Genomic DNA, 17,309 nt, shown 5'->3' on the forward strand with positions numbered 1-17,309 from the left:
GATCCAGACAGAGGCAGTAATGAATTCATGCTCATGAACACGGAAAAATTGTTTCCAAACACACACCCCGAGTGAGTCGAAGAAAAAGTGAAGTCACATGGAACTGTGCGTGTCGTGACCATGTAAGCACATCATAGTTGAGCTGAGCAGCACTCGGTATTTACTGTACAGTCCAAATTCTTTTTTTCCTTTCTTTTTCCCCCTCCCTTCCTTCTTTTACTGCAGTAGCTCACCGATATAAAGGACTGTGACGAGCAGCTGAGAGCTGCACTGCTAAATATAGACAAGGTGGGATGAAAAACAAAGGGAATGCAGGAGGGGAGAGAGAGTTTATGGGCTGGTGATAGCATTTACTATCACTCTGATAATTACTATTATACTTTTGTAGAGGAACTCAAGCAGAGAGGACATGGGGAAAAAACAAAACAAAAAACCAAACAAACAGGAAATTCACATTTCAAGAACAAAATGCACTGTGGCAGACTTCTCTAATCTGTTTCATGACAAATAAATTTGTCAGATTTTACTAGTATATACTTATATGGTCATAGTACATATAAGTGCACTTTCATGCCTAGAAACATTACCAGAGTTGAGGGGAATACAAAGAAAGGAGAGGAAGGAAAAAAAAAAAAAAAAAAAAAAAGAAATCCAAAAACTTAAATTTCCCCCCATTAAAAATCATCTGCTACACTGGCAACATCTGTATTTCCTCTAAAACGTACATATAAATAAAGTCATCATCAATAGGACTTTTGGTAAGCTTTATAATACCTGAGGATAAACTATTTTTCTTACATTTTTTTGGAATAATAATTCATGAAGATAAAATATAATATTAATTATTCATTTCAGCACAAAAGCTTTCCTGTGGCTACACATTCCATAGTCAGGCGCTCCACAGCTAAGGTTTGTTTGTAATGTAGGTTCCTTGTTGTTGCTGTGGTTTGGCGTTTGTTGGCATTTTTGGCTCTCGCAGACGACTCAGTGTTTCCAGCGTTCATTATGGCTCCGAGCAGCATGCGCTCTCTTGTTTACCGATCATACTCCGATTCCAAAACAAAGCGGGACGAACGGTCCTCCAGTTTCAGCCTCAATTACCGGCAGTTAACAGCAGATGAAGGTAGTAAAGTCTGAATGTCATCTGGGACGGCTTCCTGTTTTATAGTTTCTCTTTCACAAGCATTTTATAAAATGCCAAGAATGCAGGCTTCGACCTTGTTACTGAAAATGTTCCTGGTACTTTAGATGGCTTGTTACATGTATGCTACAAATCCATCTGCTCAAATCTCCTGACTTCTTTTATGTTTCAGTTCATGTAGAAGTAAAAAGTTTAACGAGTCATATCTAGTTAGATAGATACTTTATTGATCCTACAAGGGAAATTAAAGCAATGACAAAATGCATAGCAGGAACTTGTTGTTTCATGTCCACCAACAGAAAGGTCCAAAGGTTGAACCTGCATGTCAGTCGTCCTCGTCATTATAAAGCTCATATACTTAAAATTCTTATTTCTAAACAAGATGCACTTACCTATATTGGGATGATTCAAGATCTTCATTATTCTAACTTCTCTGAAGAGCTGAAAATTAGAAAAATTCAGAGTTTAGACTTCAGCATATAGTCTACTGAGCAACAAAGCACATTATTCAACCTCAGAAGATAAAAACCACAATAATAAAAGCTGCTGTATGTCTTTGAGCACTGAGCACTTTCATGAGGGAGTCAGCATGAAGTCAGACTATCCCAGTGGACTGTGTGAGTTAACCTGTCCCTTTTCTTCATGACAAAACAACTTCAAAGCAAAGAAAACAGAGGCTTCATGTCAAAGTGTTTCAGTGCAAATGCTTTTTTTAAGAAATATTTTTAGATAGCAGGCTACAGACATGCCATGTCATTACACAGGCGCAGGAGATAAACACATTCTGAATAAACTTTGAAAAACATTTGCAATGTTTTTCCTCGGCTGATTGCTTTGGGGAGGCAGGAGGTTTTACATGAACCAATCAAAAGCTTCCATGCAACCTGTCCAACTGCAGTCACAGACTGCCTGTCTTATTTCAGAGAGCGTAGCACTTGTTTGGGAGCTTTTGCTACACTTGCAGTAGGCTAAGGAGTTCTCAACAACACAAGTAAGCCATCTTGTCTTCTACCTGTCTTTACTCAACGTTATGCTGTGTGCAATGCTCCACCCCCCCGACAGAGAGAGACACACACACACACACACACACACACACACACACGACAACAGCATTAGAGTTAAATCATGACGACAAACTAGTGCAACTACATGATTATTTGGGCATAGGTTTAAGAGATGTGGCTCACTGGTTTTGTTCATATAGTGAGGGGTGAAAAACTCCGAAAGCCCCCCCAAACTGTGCATTAATACATTTTTAAGAACACATTCTCAAAATGTGTGACCATTCTTAATATATTAAGACTTTTTAAAACTATTATTAACACTGCTTTCCTGAGTGCTAACATGGCATTTCAAGCTCTGGTCTCTACTAAACATCCTCAGCATATTTGTCAAAGAAATGTGGTCATTATGTCGCTGCTGCTGACACAGTGACAGGATTACAGGAAATTCTGCAACATAGTGGTGGTTTCAGAGCCACTGACGGGCAAAGGTAATCTAAACTAAGTTCAACATGTGGTGTCAGATCTCCATCCCTCAGAAAAGGAAGACACTTAGCTGACATGCTTCCTCATTATGCTTCAGAGTGATCAGACAAGGAGATCTTTAGTGGCCAAAAATCCTTTTTAGTGTTTCGCTTTAGGAGGCATAAAGAGCACCACATGGGATTTATTATTGAGCTGCTGAAAACTACACCTCACTTTCTTCTCTTCCATAAAAATATAAAACAAGGTATCAATCTTTCATGAGGCAGGAGAAGTCCCAATGTGCTGGTTCGCTTGCTGACAAACAGATCTTGGACAGCCCGAAAACACAAAAAGTCTTCAATCAAATGAAGAAGTACATGTTTCAGGAAAGATTTATCCACTGCGTTTAGATTTTTTGGCTAAAAAGTGGAAACCTATAAAACATTCATTACATAAAACTGTCATCTTTTCCATAAATGAAGAAATGTTTCAGCAGCACCATAAAGGATCCTTTATAGCATCACTTTTGCTGAAAATTCAGAGAGGCAATGAAACATGAAATATGAACCAGGAAGTCCAGTTTGAAAACTGTAAGGTGGCAAAACATGGTGCACTGTATCAATGACACCTATTGCATAGTTACCCATAGCAGCAGAAATTGTGACTGTAAAAATACATCATTCAGTCATTACAGTTTCTGCCACAGATGATCACTTCTGCATCACAAGTCTAATATTTATCCAGTTGTTGAATAATTGACTATTATTAATCCTCTTAGTTCACAGAAAATGTAAACGCTCCAAGTACGGCTTTGTTAGAACTTCCCCTACAAGATTTCTTGGTTTTCCTTTCATACCTTGGATAATAAGATCTGAAATATTAATAAAGGTTTCTCACAGGTGACTACAGAGTAGGTTCACTAATTATTTACATCTAAAAGGATTCGCTCTTTTTTGTCAGATTTCAGAAAGAATACATTCTATTATCAACTCTGCATCCCCTATACTTAAAAACAAAACAAACAAACAAAAACAAACGATTAACAGTAATTTTAAATGTTCAGATCATGTAGAGAATTCCAGCTGTGGGCAGTTGTTGACTTGGATAATAAGTTTCATGTAATTCCTTGCTCAGAGACTGAAGGGAATATTATGAACTCCAGTTAGTGAGGCCTTAAGGAGTTTTATTTTTTGAGAAGCCCCCCAAAAATAAAAAAATTAAAAGACAGAAAAACGAACTGATGCAGGAGTTGTCTGGCCTCTGACAAAGATGACGAGAGGAAGAGGAGCACTGGAGTGAGCTTGAGGTCTCCTCACTGTCATTACACCCTGATCTGCCCGTCATTATACTCAAAATACTCTCCTGAGCTCTCTGAAAGTACAGGGGAATAAATCTAAGCTGGTTTTCTGTGTGACAGTGGAAACCTCTTCACTGCAGCTCAGAGAGGAACTCTTTCCTTCTTACTGAAGAGAAGCTGCTGCAGCTTTGAACAACCTCATCAGCGACAGAGAAGCATCTCAATTTATCTTTTCTGTGTAACTTTGTGAAGACTTCGGTACAAACTGTGCTGTCCTATATAGCATATACAAGCCTTCTGAAACTTGGGTGGGTTCTAAACACAACACGCCAACAAGTACATGGGAATACTTTGTCAGGTATGTTACGCAGTAAACAGAATTAGTGGAAAAACTCTGGAGAGACGGGGCTGATTCACCACATAATACAGCTATTAGGTCGAGGACTCAAACCTGCTGGTGATCCAGTCATGCCGCTGCAATAATGCACAGCTGTCCTGATTACGCAATCCATCTTATGATCTATACAAGGAACCTTTAGGCCACATGACACACAATTCGAGGGTGAAGTCACACCTAAAACTAGTTTTTGTCAGACTACATTTTTAGTTGCTGCATTTTTCTGTTTAGATTGAAACAGCCTCAATTAAAACAGATCTGAGGCCTGTAAACAAAATCTCACGGGTGCTACATTAGATCATTTACTGGATGTTTTCTTTATAAACTCTCATCCCACCAGGTTAGACGCTTTGAGCTGAGTCATATCAAATCAGATTACAGCCCCTGCAACTTCAGCTAAGAACGATGGATGTCTGTGCACTTTTTGAGGTAATCGACCCCGGCTGTTTACTTCAGCTAAGAGAAAATATATCCCGACGGCAGTTTTACTTTACTGTGTTTTGTTAAGTTCACCTCCTCAGTGGGCTTATTTTGTCCCTTCAAAGCTCCACGGTTATTGTTTTCATCCGGGCAAACAAATCAACCTGAAGGAATAACACTATGGTTCAAATTAATGGCTACTATCACACCATGTTTATGAGATTCAGAGAAGTCACCAGTGGTAAAAACAAACTTGAACGCTGGCTTCTCCAATTCTCTTTCCTTAGTCTCCATATAAAAGAAGGACGTAACAAACCAGTGGCTTATGTTGCGGTGGCTAAGTGCCATTTTTTAAAGATTTAAAGTCAGCATTTTGGTCGTCACCATGTTGGTTCCTGGAGCCACGTGTGACCATATTTGGACATGAGTGTATAGTGTTAGGTTATTATTAAAATGAGCTGTATCTGTAGATGAAGTTTGGATCTACAAAAAAATGGTTGATAAGTCTAGCTTCGCCCTTAAAACTATGTTTTAACATGGGAGTCTTTTGGTTCAATTTTGGAGCTACTTTTGAAAAACTTTGTTTTACTTTTTGTTTCCATTTTAAATGGTAAATGACCCCAAAGTGCTTTACACTACATTCAGTCATCCACACATTCACACACTGGCGATGGCAAGCTACATTGTAGCCACAGCTGCCCTGGGGCGCACTGACAGAGGCGAGGCTGTCGGACACTGGCGCCACCGGGCCCTCTGACCACCACCAGTAGGCAACGGGTGAAGTGTCCTGCCCAAGGACAAGACCGGAACCGGAAACCTTCCGATTACAAGACAAACTGCCAACTCTTGAGCCACGATTGCCCCATTTTAACAGCTCCCAACATCTAAAACTATGTAAACACTTAAGTGACTAAGATAGTTTTCTTGAGGATTGAAAACCTACAAATAAAACAATACTGGGGAAAAAAAAAAAAAAAAACTTTCTCCCCAGTAACTTTTTGAAGGCACTTCTTTCTCTTAAAAAAATGACATTTCTTACTTTTTTGATATTATGAGGTTTTGTTGTCAATGTCTTATGTGAACCAGTTTGATTCATACATTTGGCTCGAATTCTTTAACATCCAACTGATTCTTCTTCAGTGCCAGTAACTAAGTCTTACTGACAGCTCAGGAAAAATTTCATGGAAAAAACGTCATGTTAAAAGCTTTTAATAACAATCCTCCAACCACTAAAGGCAAAAACAAACCTGACACTGGACGTTGTCACAGACTAAGCTTCTTACCAACACTGTTTACATTTAATCAAGACTTCCAAGCATCATACTCCCACCCTGACCCCTGACAAGGATAACAAGACCACCACAGCAGGTTGAATCAGGACAGAAAGACAAGAACAGAGCGGGAAGCTGGAAGCAGTTTGCCAGGAGCCGGTGACAGATGTGAATGTCGACTCATCTCCGCCAAACTATTAAGAACAGAGGCTGAAAATAAACATTTAGGCTTCAGAGACGATACACCCCCTCCACCCCCACCGCTATCAGCCTCTCGCCAAGTCTTTCAGTTACATAAGAGGTCAGGACACAGCGGTGCTGGCTCTGATGCAGGTTGGCTGTTTCACCAGCACCAGCTCAAAGGTAAGACTTGTGCAAAGAAAAATAGAAGAGATCCAGACATTCAAAACCCATCTGAACCGAAAAACGTCATCACATTGACAAACTTGGAGCTGTGCGATGACAGTCGGCTGTTAAAATACTCAAGAGATTCAGCTGGCATTTTTGGATATTTTTCTCATGATCAACAAAGCCAATGAAAAGACCCACCCCCTTTAATCTTCATCCAGGCTGTCTGTGGCTCTGTGCCCATTGGTTACTACTGCAGAAGTAAACACTTAAAAAACACATAACTTTACTCTAATAAGCAAGTCCACAAAAACCATAACAAATGACATTAAATAACACTCATTTTCACAACTAAAATGCATCTCTTTAGCAGTGGATTCGTCTTTGTGGCATTTTGTAATGTCATTGATAACATGCTCTCACATTCAGGAACTTTATTTTTCAGTCCGTGTATTTGATTAAGTTATCGGATGTTAGCAGTTCTTGAAAGAAACTCACTTATGACTCATCTACTGAAAAGAAGGAGCTGCGAAATAAAACTGCTGCGACTACAGCACAGGTGATGAGGATGTAACAGTACTTTTAGATGGATAGTCTTCAGGTTCCTGTCAGATGGACCGAGTCAGTTCTGAGATTAATGATGATGCTCCATTTAAATCATCCTCTGGATTTTTAAAGAAATACCACTGTGAACTTTTACAGATACCTCCAACAGAGGTGCATTTTAAATGCAAATTTCTGGAGCAAAGTGCAACAAATCAGCTACAAAGTTGACACCATATTCTACTCTTTGTGATGTCCTTCTGTGCAAATGCAGGCACAGTGCAGGGCAGGGGTGGGCAACTCCAGGCCTCAAGGGCCGGTGTCCTGCAGGTTTTAGATGTGTCCTTCATCCAACACAGCTGATTTAAAAGGCTAAATTACCTCCTCAACATGTCTTGAAGTTCTCCAGAGGCCTGGTAATGAACTAATCATTTGATTCAGGTGTGGTGATCCAGGGTGAGATCTAAAACCTGCAGGACACCGGCTCTTGAGGTCTGGAGTTCGACACCCATGGTGTAGGCAATAATCCAAACAAGTCAGGGTCATGTGCCTTTTCCACCCTTTTCCCAGCGTTGTTCCTTAAAACATCGGTATGATTTTTTTGTGTGATATAAAAGTGTTATAGTGAATATCATTACCATAACAATGGCATGTAATTACACTCCCTACAGTACATGACCAGACAAGCCCAGGCATGTCTGACAGGAAGATCTGGGCATCAGCCTAGGATGACTTTTAGCTCCTAAAAATGAACTACTTCAGCAACCTCCAACAGAGCACAGTACTTATAATTAAAGTTAACAAATTAGTTGTGTAGTACGACTATACAACAGAGGATATTCTGGCTCTTATGAAAGCCAGATATATTTATTAAAAAACAAAACAAACAAAACAAACAATAACACCTTGATGACACACACACTGGCCAGTGACATAAACATGTACTGTGTTTCTTAGTGCTCACCTAGATCCCTGCTCGCTTGCTGCCAAAGAAACAGCCATCTGTTTCTGTAGGTGGTGTTAAGTCTAATGATCCACTAGGTTTTACTGTTTTTGAAGGATTGGTTAAAACAAACAAACAAACAAAAAAAATACAATAATTACCTTTTCAAAGCCCTCATCTTATGCAGTTGTGAGCTGGTTTACAAGTGTGGTTACAACACAGTGGCTTAGTTTAGCTTAAGGACCAAAAGGAGAAAACAGCTACCCTTGCAACTACCAGGCCTGCTATGGCTCAATTAAATATATTCTAATTGTCTAATACATTAAAAGAAAAAAAAAAGGTCCTGTTAGCATGGAGCTGGCAGGAACCAGCATCTCCCCCATCCTCATTCTTTATGCTAAGTTATTGTATAAATGGCTGAGCTTCAAGTTTGCCAAAAGAGTTAGGGTTGGGCCAAAAATGACTCCTTTAACAGGAGTGGTCCTCCTTATTATGAATCTTGCTGGATTCATTTCTCACGCAATTACTGCTCCAATTATCTAGGCCAAGTCAGGATTTCCTTTAACTCTAAAACTCAAAATCAACAACAACAAAAAAAAGTGGGAAAAAAGAGATAGTTAGCCTATAAATGGCATCAGGTGACAGGAATGAGAACATTTAATGTGTCAGTCATGAAAAGACTTTAAAAAGCCTTTAAATGTGGCTTCTTTTCCCAGCTCGTTCCAATTGCTTAAAATAAACAGTAAAAAAATAAATAAATCTAAATCTCTTGTGGAACAGTAGGAAAAATAACTTGACAAGCACCTAAAAGAGTTTTTATTCTTGAGTGTGACAAAGCAGTAACCTAAAAACAACAAGGATTGCCAACAAAAGCCTCACGCTTTGTGTTTCTGTGAACAGCGCTGTCATGACTCAGTGTTTTTCTGTCAACGTAGTGTCACAGCCAACGCCAAAGGGCCCGGGCCTCTGAGATACAAAGGCCGCAATCAATGGAGCTTTGGAAAAACTGATGGAAAACCACTGGCCGACTGCTGAGAGGGATGAGGGAGAGAGGAGCCGAGCAGCAGGGTCCAGCTCAACATCAACACCCGACATCATAAGCGTCACCACCAGCTGCAGCCGCATTGCTCCGCTTCATCCCCTCTTATCTGTCTAACGATGGGGGAGAAAAAAGAAAAAAGGGCCTCGGGAGCTGCAGCAGAGTCGATATCGTTCCGACTTCCCCGAAACCACTTCCAGGCCCAGAGACAGAACCAAAACTCACGGCGGCACAGATCAAAACGACCACGCACACACATTTCTACTGCTAACGATTAGAAACAAAAAAGGAAAAGGACAAACACTGCAACGGGCAGCTCACTCTCAACTCGCTGACTTCAAACTGTAAAGTTAGACTGCCATTCACTAAACTGCAAAAAAAAAAAAAAAAAAAAAAAAGGCATTCACCCTCAGTCTGTGAAATTTGCATTTTAAAAGAAAGCCCACTTCCTGATTTGGTTGATTTAACAAGGAAAACCAAACCGTGGCTCCCAAGTTCCATGACAACCATGCAACATGAACTGGGAAAAGGTAGCGGGAGGAAAAAACAAACAAACAAACAAACAAAAAAGACCAAACTATTTTTGTTTCCAACACATCAGGAAAACCACCATCTAAAAACCTTCAAATGGGACAAATCTACAGCTATATCTTATAAGCCTGTTAAAACAGTTCCACTAAGAATTCTTCAAGCAAATTCAAAATCAAAGAAAACAAGCCTCAACAAACCATACAATCCTTTTTTAAAGGCCTCAGTCTGAAACATGTATCAGGCAACTTGGAACAAAGTGATCTTTACTGCAGCAAAAGCCTTATACCTAATCATAAAAAGAAGCTCCTAATTCACCCCAGGAAGCTCTATGGAGAACATAGCTCAGTCTCAGAATGCCCTGCTTCCCATTTACACAATTAATACGCAATCTGTTGTGCTTCATGAATTAGTAAATGAGTTCTGCCACATTATAACAGGAGAGAGAGAGAGAGAGAGAGAAAGGGAAGGAGGGGTAAATTACCTTCTGAAGGCTGTTTGGGTTCAGCTGTGTCTTGTCTATTATTTTAATTGCCACCTGTAGAGAGGGAAAAAATAGAAAGTTAGCTAAGTGGCAAATAATAGCAGAGGAGAAGTGTGGCACAGAGGAAGAGGAACATGGCACCGAAAACAAAAACCAAAAACGAGAAAGAAAAGAGCTGAGAAAAGGAACGTGATGCTGATGTTTTTCCAAACTGCCGTTTTAAGACTTGAAAACTAAACAGGGAGGGTTATAAAATAGTTTCAACATCCTCTTTGAGTTAAAAATATGTCTAAATGCACCTGCCAAATTATTATCTACAGAACAGAGAGGACAAAGGCAGCAGAGACGCTTCCTTTCCTTAAATGTCACAGGCTGCATTAAGAAGACGCTTGCCCTTTCTCCTCATCAATTATGAACAAATCAAATGTTCAGCTGCTACACACTGCACTGAAAACAACCATTACTGCCTACAAGATTTACAGCGATGAATGGGTTGGTGTACAAAGCTGGCAGCACTGTTTTTATGTTCCAATAACATACACATTTATGAAAAATGCATTTCAAGGCTCTAAATTGTAAAAACTAAAGCTAAAAGCAGTATTATAAATCAGGATCAATCTAACTGAAAAACAGGCAAGCAAAATTACAAATCTGACCAGACATTCAATGTTAGTGCTTGACAGTTTGTGAGACACTGCCACACACAAACACACACACAGGTCACCATCAAAGAGGAACTGAGATACAAATTAGGTGTGAGCTCAGCAAAGACATCCAGCTCCTTAACCGCAGCTATTTCGCAGCGTGAGGGAGAAGCAAACAGTGATAAAAACTTTTTTATCTGTAAAGCTTTGTACTGTTTTGGATCCTTTCTTAAAGAGAGAGAACAAAAATAGTCAGCATCACTGTACATCTTACCTCTCTGCCGGTGAGCATGTGTCGGGCCAGTTTGACCTTGGCAAAGTTGCCCTTGCCAATGGTTTTGAGCAGCCGGTAGTTGCCTACGTGGGGCTGCTGCGGCTCCTCGGAGCTGCGGGCCGGACGCACGCCCGTCCGGCCTGAGCGTGTGCTGATCTCCTGACGGCCATTGCTGTGAGAGGTGTGCTGTGGAAAAGGCACAATGTTAGACAAGCACTGGCTGTTGAATGGCTCTTATGTGTTGCAACATCTACTTGTAATCAATGGTGACTCATGTTGACCTGCTGTGGCACCTCGGCTCAGCAGGAAAAAAACACTACTGATATTTATAGTTCTGATGCACACAAAGAAAGTAAGCTTTTCTTCCAGCGGCCACAGATGGCTGATAAACTCTGTGCTTATCCCAGCAGTTTCAGAGTTTCATCAACCAAACATCCAAAAGTACAGATATTCCCATGAATATTATTATTATTATTATTATATTAGCTGAACAAGATCCAGCTAAATAATGTTAGTCAAATATTGTCCCACTAAATACTGTTTATATTGAAGTGACATTAGAACCCATTAATCGCATTTTTCAAAAAAGAAATCAATTTCAACCGTCACTGAAATGTGTAATATTATGGACCATGCACAAAGCCAAATGTGGATAATGCCAGCACCACTAACGGTCTCTCCTTGCAGGTTTAAGTCCACATAAGTGCACTGAACAGGTTTATGCATCACCATGTTTGAGTGCTTGCATGCTACGTTTATTCGAAAAGCCTATTTTCATTTTCTGGTTGCAGCAAACCTGCCTTCCCCCACATTTTTCCACTGGTGCATAGCAAACACCACTACTTGCTTTCCTTTTAGATGCTTCTTTAAACCAACTTAATTATTGCATTTTCTCCAAAACTATGAAATATGAACATCATGATCAGTTTTAAATAATGTCAATATGGATAGAATATGTTGAAATCATAATTAGATTCATGTAAAGTTTGTAAATTGTGAGCATGACAAGGCTGTTAGTTATAATTTGGTATTAAGAGATGAACATAACAGTCACTTGGCTTCTTGTTTATGTGGCCAAGAATTTCAGGGCCACTTAATCAAGTCCTTGGACACAGATTTATTTGTTATTGTTTTGGGGAGGGTGGGCAAGGGGTAGAAGCTGCTAAACTACCCATTAATTCACTGTTAGAGATATTGTTCCAATGCAGTGCTTTGTCACATGCTTACAGAATGTCCTTATCAATCAACTAAAACTGAAAAAAGTAGCATATCCTTTGATGGGCATACAACAGTTCCATTAACATAAGGGTCCTTCTCACAGTGCTACCACAGCACCAGTGGTAGAAACTACAGAGAGGAATCTGAAAACCAACAACGTCTCCTTGCAACTTCTTTTTAAAACAGTTTAAACAATATGCACACCAATATTTGGCGTTTTCTGCTAACTAGCTGAAGCTAACCCTTGATACCCTGAAAAGTGTTCCTTTTTCTTGCCAATGTTTTCACCTGGTCAAAGTTTCATGTCAGGACTTTGAGGCTAGCAAAAGAGAGATGTCATGGAAAACACAGCACATGTGGGTGGGGGGAGGCAACAATGGTGGTTTCTACCGCTCAGTCTGCTGGCGATTACATACAACAATCACACAAAGCTCTGCATATGCTCTGAGCGCAATTGATCAACTAGTCATTTAATTCCAGTCGACTTCTTTCTTCATACATTTTCATTCTAATAAATGTTTTGGGTTAACAAGGTGCCATCTCAAACCTGCGAACTGCCACTTTAAAAACAGAAGTGAGGTGATGGAGAAACGTGCCTCTACACACATTTCCTGATTCTGTATGAGCACGCTGAGCTGTCGAGTACAAAGTGGAGAGGGGTTCAGTGTTAGATTTAAAAAAAGTAGTGATAAAACACAATAATGACATTAATTGCAGAGATGGGACCTTCTCCTTGGTTAGAGGCTACACCAGATTACACATGCGGCAGCATCATGATGTGTGCCCTGTAAGCATTAGGATTACAGGGCAAATTGTAAGTGTTCCACAAACAATTTATAGTCTTAATGAAAAAGAAAATTTAAATTATTTTATTCACATTGCTCATTTTAAAGCAGAGCCGCTGTATGTATCACAAACAGACAATGTTATGACAGCAATTTAAAAAAATTCTACAATACTTTTTAAACAAAATAATCTCATCAGTCTTGCAGGAATAAGTAATCACAGGCCACTTTATAAGGTACACTTGTGAAATATAAAATAATCTAGCCAAATCGAAATTCTGCTTTTATGAAGCGGTGACTTCCTGTTTTTGTTGAGATTGGCAGATTAAACTTTGTTTTAATTATTCAGGTTGTAGTAGCATGTAGTGGCTAACTGGACTACACTGCACCAAGCTTTTAAGATTTTGCAACAGTAAAACTTTGGATAACCACATTTCTGCTCGGGATACTTCTGGAACGCAGCAAACAAACAGAAAACCTAACACACTCTCCCCCGCATCGTTATCATGTAATCAAAGAGAAACTGCACAGCCTTGTGATTTTGAGGTGGTGTACTCTGACAGCACAGCTGATAGATGGATCAATTCTTGGGTGCTGTGCCCAAAAACTGGAACAACAATCTGGCAGATACTAAGTGTGGCCTCAGTATCGACCACCTTACCAAAGCCTCATTAAGGGTAGTGATGCACTCTGCCCCACCCGGTTCTCCCCATCCCTACAGTCCCTAACCTGGCTGACCCCATTCACTAAGCAGACAAAAGAAAGAGACACTGATAAAGTGGGAAATTAAACAGACGTGTAGTTGCTGCAAAATTAAACATTTAAGAAACTGTGCACAGATTGCACCTCATATCAAGGCAAGGTCAGTTAAAACTTAATTAACACTGCAGAGTATTAAAAAGTATCAGAGCAGTTACAACACAGCAACTCTCAGTAAGAAACCCATAATTTGGTTATACATGTACAATGACAATAAAGTGCTATTCTATTCTAGTCTATAAGGTCACTTTAACAGCACAGACATACTTTTAAGTCACTACAGGAATATTTTAGGACTTCTACAGCGATAGCAGAGGAGATAAAAATACCATCAACTAGGATAAGGTCACTGTTGGATACCAGAGACAGACTGGGAACAAATGCAGTGGAAACACTCAGATGAAGTTTTCATTATCTTTGAACCACACAGAAAACATCCACCTGTGTTACCATCGTGTTATTTTTCCAGCTAACAACTTGTAAGAATTAAAACAACAACAACAACAACAACAAAAAGTCCCTTTTTATTGGTTACTCACAAAGCTGCGGTGTCTCCTGGCTGCCTGGGAGCCAGTCATGTTTCGACAGGAAAGCACTGCGCCCCGCTGACGATGCCCACAGAGATTCCCACAACACCAGATTTTTCCCAACTCAGAGCCCCGATAACCGCAGAGACACAGAGAGGGAGACGGCAGGAGGGGGAAGCCACTGATCCCAGTCAAGCCTGCGACAGCCAGACACACCCAAACCGGAAACCAGACGATAGGCTTTCATAATAAAGGCTTCCTGTCGGCTCCGTTCTCATTGTTGCCAAAACGGAGGAAAACGCCAGTATCGAATTTCGTACAAACCTTTAACGCTTCCAGAGCTGCCCCTAACACTTTATTTGGTACTGCTTAATCTTTTGCCAATCAACGTCAGCGCCTATGAAGATATTAGAAAAATGCCAATCACAGTACCACATAGTACAAATGATATGAGGTGTTTATTTCTGTCCACATATACAAATATTAAAAAAAAAAAAGGTCTTAGACCCCCTCCCCCCCCAAAAAAAACAAAAACAAATTATCAGCACTTTACAACAAAAATGTTTTAAAATGCTGATTAATTCCCTTTTAATCCCTGTGACGTGAAATGAGCCCTTGTATTTACTGTTGCCTCTACTGATTTAGTATTTCAGTGCCTGCTGGTCAGTAATAGATCACCAGAATTCTCTAGCGTCTTATCACCCACATGCTTCTCTCGTGCAGTATAACCCTTATCACCATCCCGCTCTATACTGCAACTCAGATGAGTCATAAGAATCTGGTGGTAGTTCTTGCATATTTGTACCCATGGAATATGGGGGGTAAATGTGTGACAGAGAAAAAGCGTAGGGGAGATAAGTTGCAAAAGACCTCCAGGATACACACAGTCTTCCATAAAAAAAATCAAATAAAATGAATAAATACAAATAAAAACTTTGCAGCTAAAATATTCAGGACATTAAATTTTGTAGTAAAGATTTGATTTTCAGTGGAACAAGGCTTGAGGTCTATTAAAGAGTGCCTAAAAATTTCCACTATAGTCACTTCCACTTTAAAAAGGAGAGAACTATAGGTATACTTTAAAAACAACAACAACAAACAAAACAAAACAAAAAACAAAAACAAAACAAAACAAAAAACAAAAAAAACCCAAAAACAAAAAAAAACAAAAAACAGCCCTTTGGTGATTTCTGTTTATTTAAATGTACTATATAAATAAATTTGAAATTAAGAAAAATAGCGGAGAGTCAAATTGACCAATCCTGCATATACATTATGCTCATTTTGCAGCTTTTATGATTAAGTACGCTTAAGTTCTCCATTTTAGTTCAATTCTAATTTTGAAAATCCCGACCGGAAGCTCAAATGGCTACATTGTCACTACCTTCACACCGGAGGTTCTGTTAGTCACGAGGGGCGGACTCACGAGGCCCTTATTTGGAAGCTGAACGGGTGAAACCTCTGAGCGACAGCTGGGGGAGCCAATAGACAGGCTGAAGACAAACTACTGTTGCCTGCCAGAACCAGCAAGCAAAGTACTGTGGTTTTGTTCACCGTTGGGCCTGAATATTCTTAGTACAGTCTAATTACCTACAGTCATATCGATACTTCTCACACACCAACAAAAAATACACACCAAGGCGCAAATAAAGCCCATTACTAACACTCATTAACAGAGGCGTGTTTGACGTAGAAGATATGCTTGTTTACGATTTACCAACCAAGTGTGAAACAACCATCTATCATCCGGTCTAACAAGGCAGCAAAAAGCTATTGAGGATCTACGTTTTTTTGGCAATCCCGTGATATTTTTACATGTACTTAAAGAAAACAACCCAAGAAAAAACAGCCCCCTTCTACTTACACTTTCCGTCACCTTCTCGTTGACTGTAGGTAAAGGAGTTTTTGTTGACATCTTTTATTCCTTCTTCCTCAGCCAGTCGCCGTTTTAAGTCCAAAATACACAGTCTTCAGCCCGACAGCCGAAGAATGAAATTATTGCTTTGCTTTTCGGCTTCCTCCGGAGAAACAGTCTCAGCATGGATCGTGACAATTTTCAAACGAGACCGGACGTGTTAGAGTCGAGCACCTGAACAGCTATGGGCAGGAAAAACCCTCACTAAAGAGCATAACAATCCCTCTTACAGCATTTACACGGCGTGTACAAACCGTGCATGGCCTGTGCTAAACTCGGCAGGGAAACGAAATCAGTGTCCGTCTGTCCGTTTAGGTTTGAGTCACTGGAGCTAACTATAATAACGTTAAGGCGCTGTCGGTCGCCACTTCCAAAAATCGCCACAGGCTTTTCTTCCACAAAACCACTCTGTCTAGAACCGTGCCATGGCGTCGAGTGTCACCTCTGGATAATTCTCGGAGTGATTCAAAAGATTCAGGTAGCTGAAATACTCGTCGTCGGCTCGGTTTCTTCCATCTCCGGCGGCCCAAAGTGAAGCGGGTCTGTCTGTTTTAGGTGGGACCAAAATGGCTACTCAGCGGCTGGGCTGGATTATGCTGCCTTCACGGACACCAACTGAGCTCCGACATTAGAAATTATTCTAAAATGTCGGTCAACCGACCTAATAATGGCATTTCTTTGTTCGACTGGGTGATTCAAGAAAGATCAAAGAAAATATTTTTTCTCTTAGGAATAAGATTGAAGCTTTTGTGTGCAATATACTACTTAACAAGCTTAATAAAAAGTAAGAGATTGTCATAGGATTTAGCCTGCAGTTAAATTGCTTTTATTAATAAATATTTTGTTGATTATTTTCAGTCTCTCTGCAAAGTTATTATTATTTGACCAACATCAAAATGTATTAATTATCCTTATAAAACACAGTGTGTTTTCTAGTACTACAACTCAACTGTAGCAATCAGAAATTGCGTTACAAATACTAGTTGTTGTTTTTTAAACCACACATTATCTGAATTAAATTAAAACCATAACAGTGTGGGATAAAGTTATATAACAGCTACATTTATAAATGTTTCTGACGTGTTTGTGTGTGTGGTAGTTTAAAAACATTAGAATCAGTTTACATTCTACAAATAGACACATTACATATGGTAGGTGTTACTGCTTAGTTATATTTTTGTAGGTCGGACTGGATGTTTCAAAACTAAACTGCGGAGGGATTTAGGGTTAAATGCCTTAGACAATAAGGAGTTGTTTTTCTAAGCCTTGCTTATTTTCATGTTTGATTCCATACACTAAGACGACGCCAA

The 17,309-nt window shown here is 39.8% G+C and overlaps 1 protein-coding gene across 21 annotated transcripts in view; it reads right to left on the reverse strand.

Moving 5' to 3' along the window:
• Positions 1 to 16,583, reverse strand: part of mark3a (MAP/microtubule affinity-regulating kinase 3a) — a 46,292-nt gene extending 29,709 nt beyond the window's left edge. For 5 of the 21 annotated variants that reach the window (XR_015126340.1, XM_086274182.1, XM_086274178.1 and 2 more), the window contains exons 1-4: positions 15,949 to 16,583; positions 10,796 to 10,981; positions 9,878 to 9,931; positions 1,534 to 1,582 (exon numbers count right to left, since the gene is read on the reverse strand). Coding sequence is in view for 17 of the 21 variants with exons in the window: in XM_086274182.1 (XP_086130308.1) it covers positions 1,534 to 1,582; positions 9,878 to 9,931; positions 10,796 to 10,981; positions 15,949 to 15,999 (340 nt within the window). In the remaining 4 variants the exon portion in view is untranslated. Of the gene's footprint in view, positions 1 to 66; positions 176 to 1,533; positions 1,583 to 9,877; positions 9,932 to 10,795; positions 10,982 to 14,096; positions 14,248 to 15,948 lie in introns of those variants that run through there. The other 16 variants (XM_086274173.1, XM_086274184.1, XM_086274177.1 and 13 more) reach the window with 6 other exon arrangements.
• Between the last annotated feature and the right edge of the window lie 726 nt (positions 16,584 to 17,309).

The sequence above is a fragment of the Aulonocara sp. 'chitande type north' Nkhata Bay genome, linkage group LG19, assembly GCF_057382095.1.
Source record: "Aulonocara sp. 'chitande type north' Nkhata Bay isolate Kocher_YH1m ecotype deep benthic linkage group LG19, A_spYH_male_GT1.1, whole genome shotgun sequence".
Taxonomy (NCBI): Eukaryota; Metazoa; Chordata; class Actinopteri; order Cichliformes; family Cichlidae; genus Aulonocara; species Aulonocara sp. 'chitande type north' Nkhata Bay.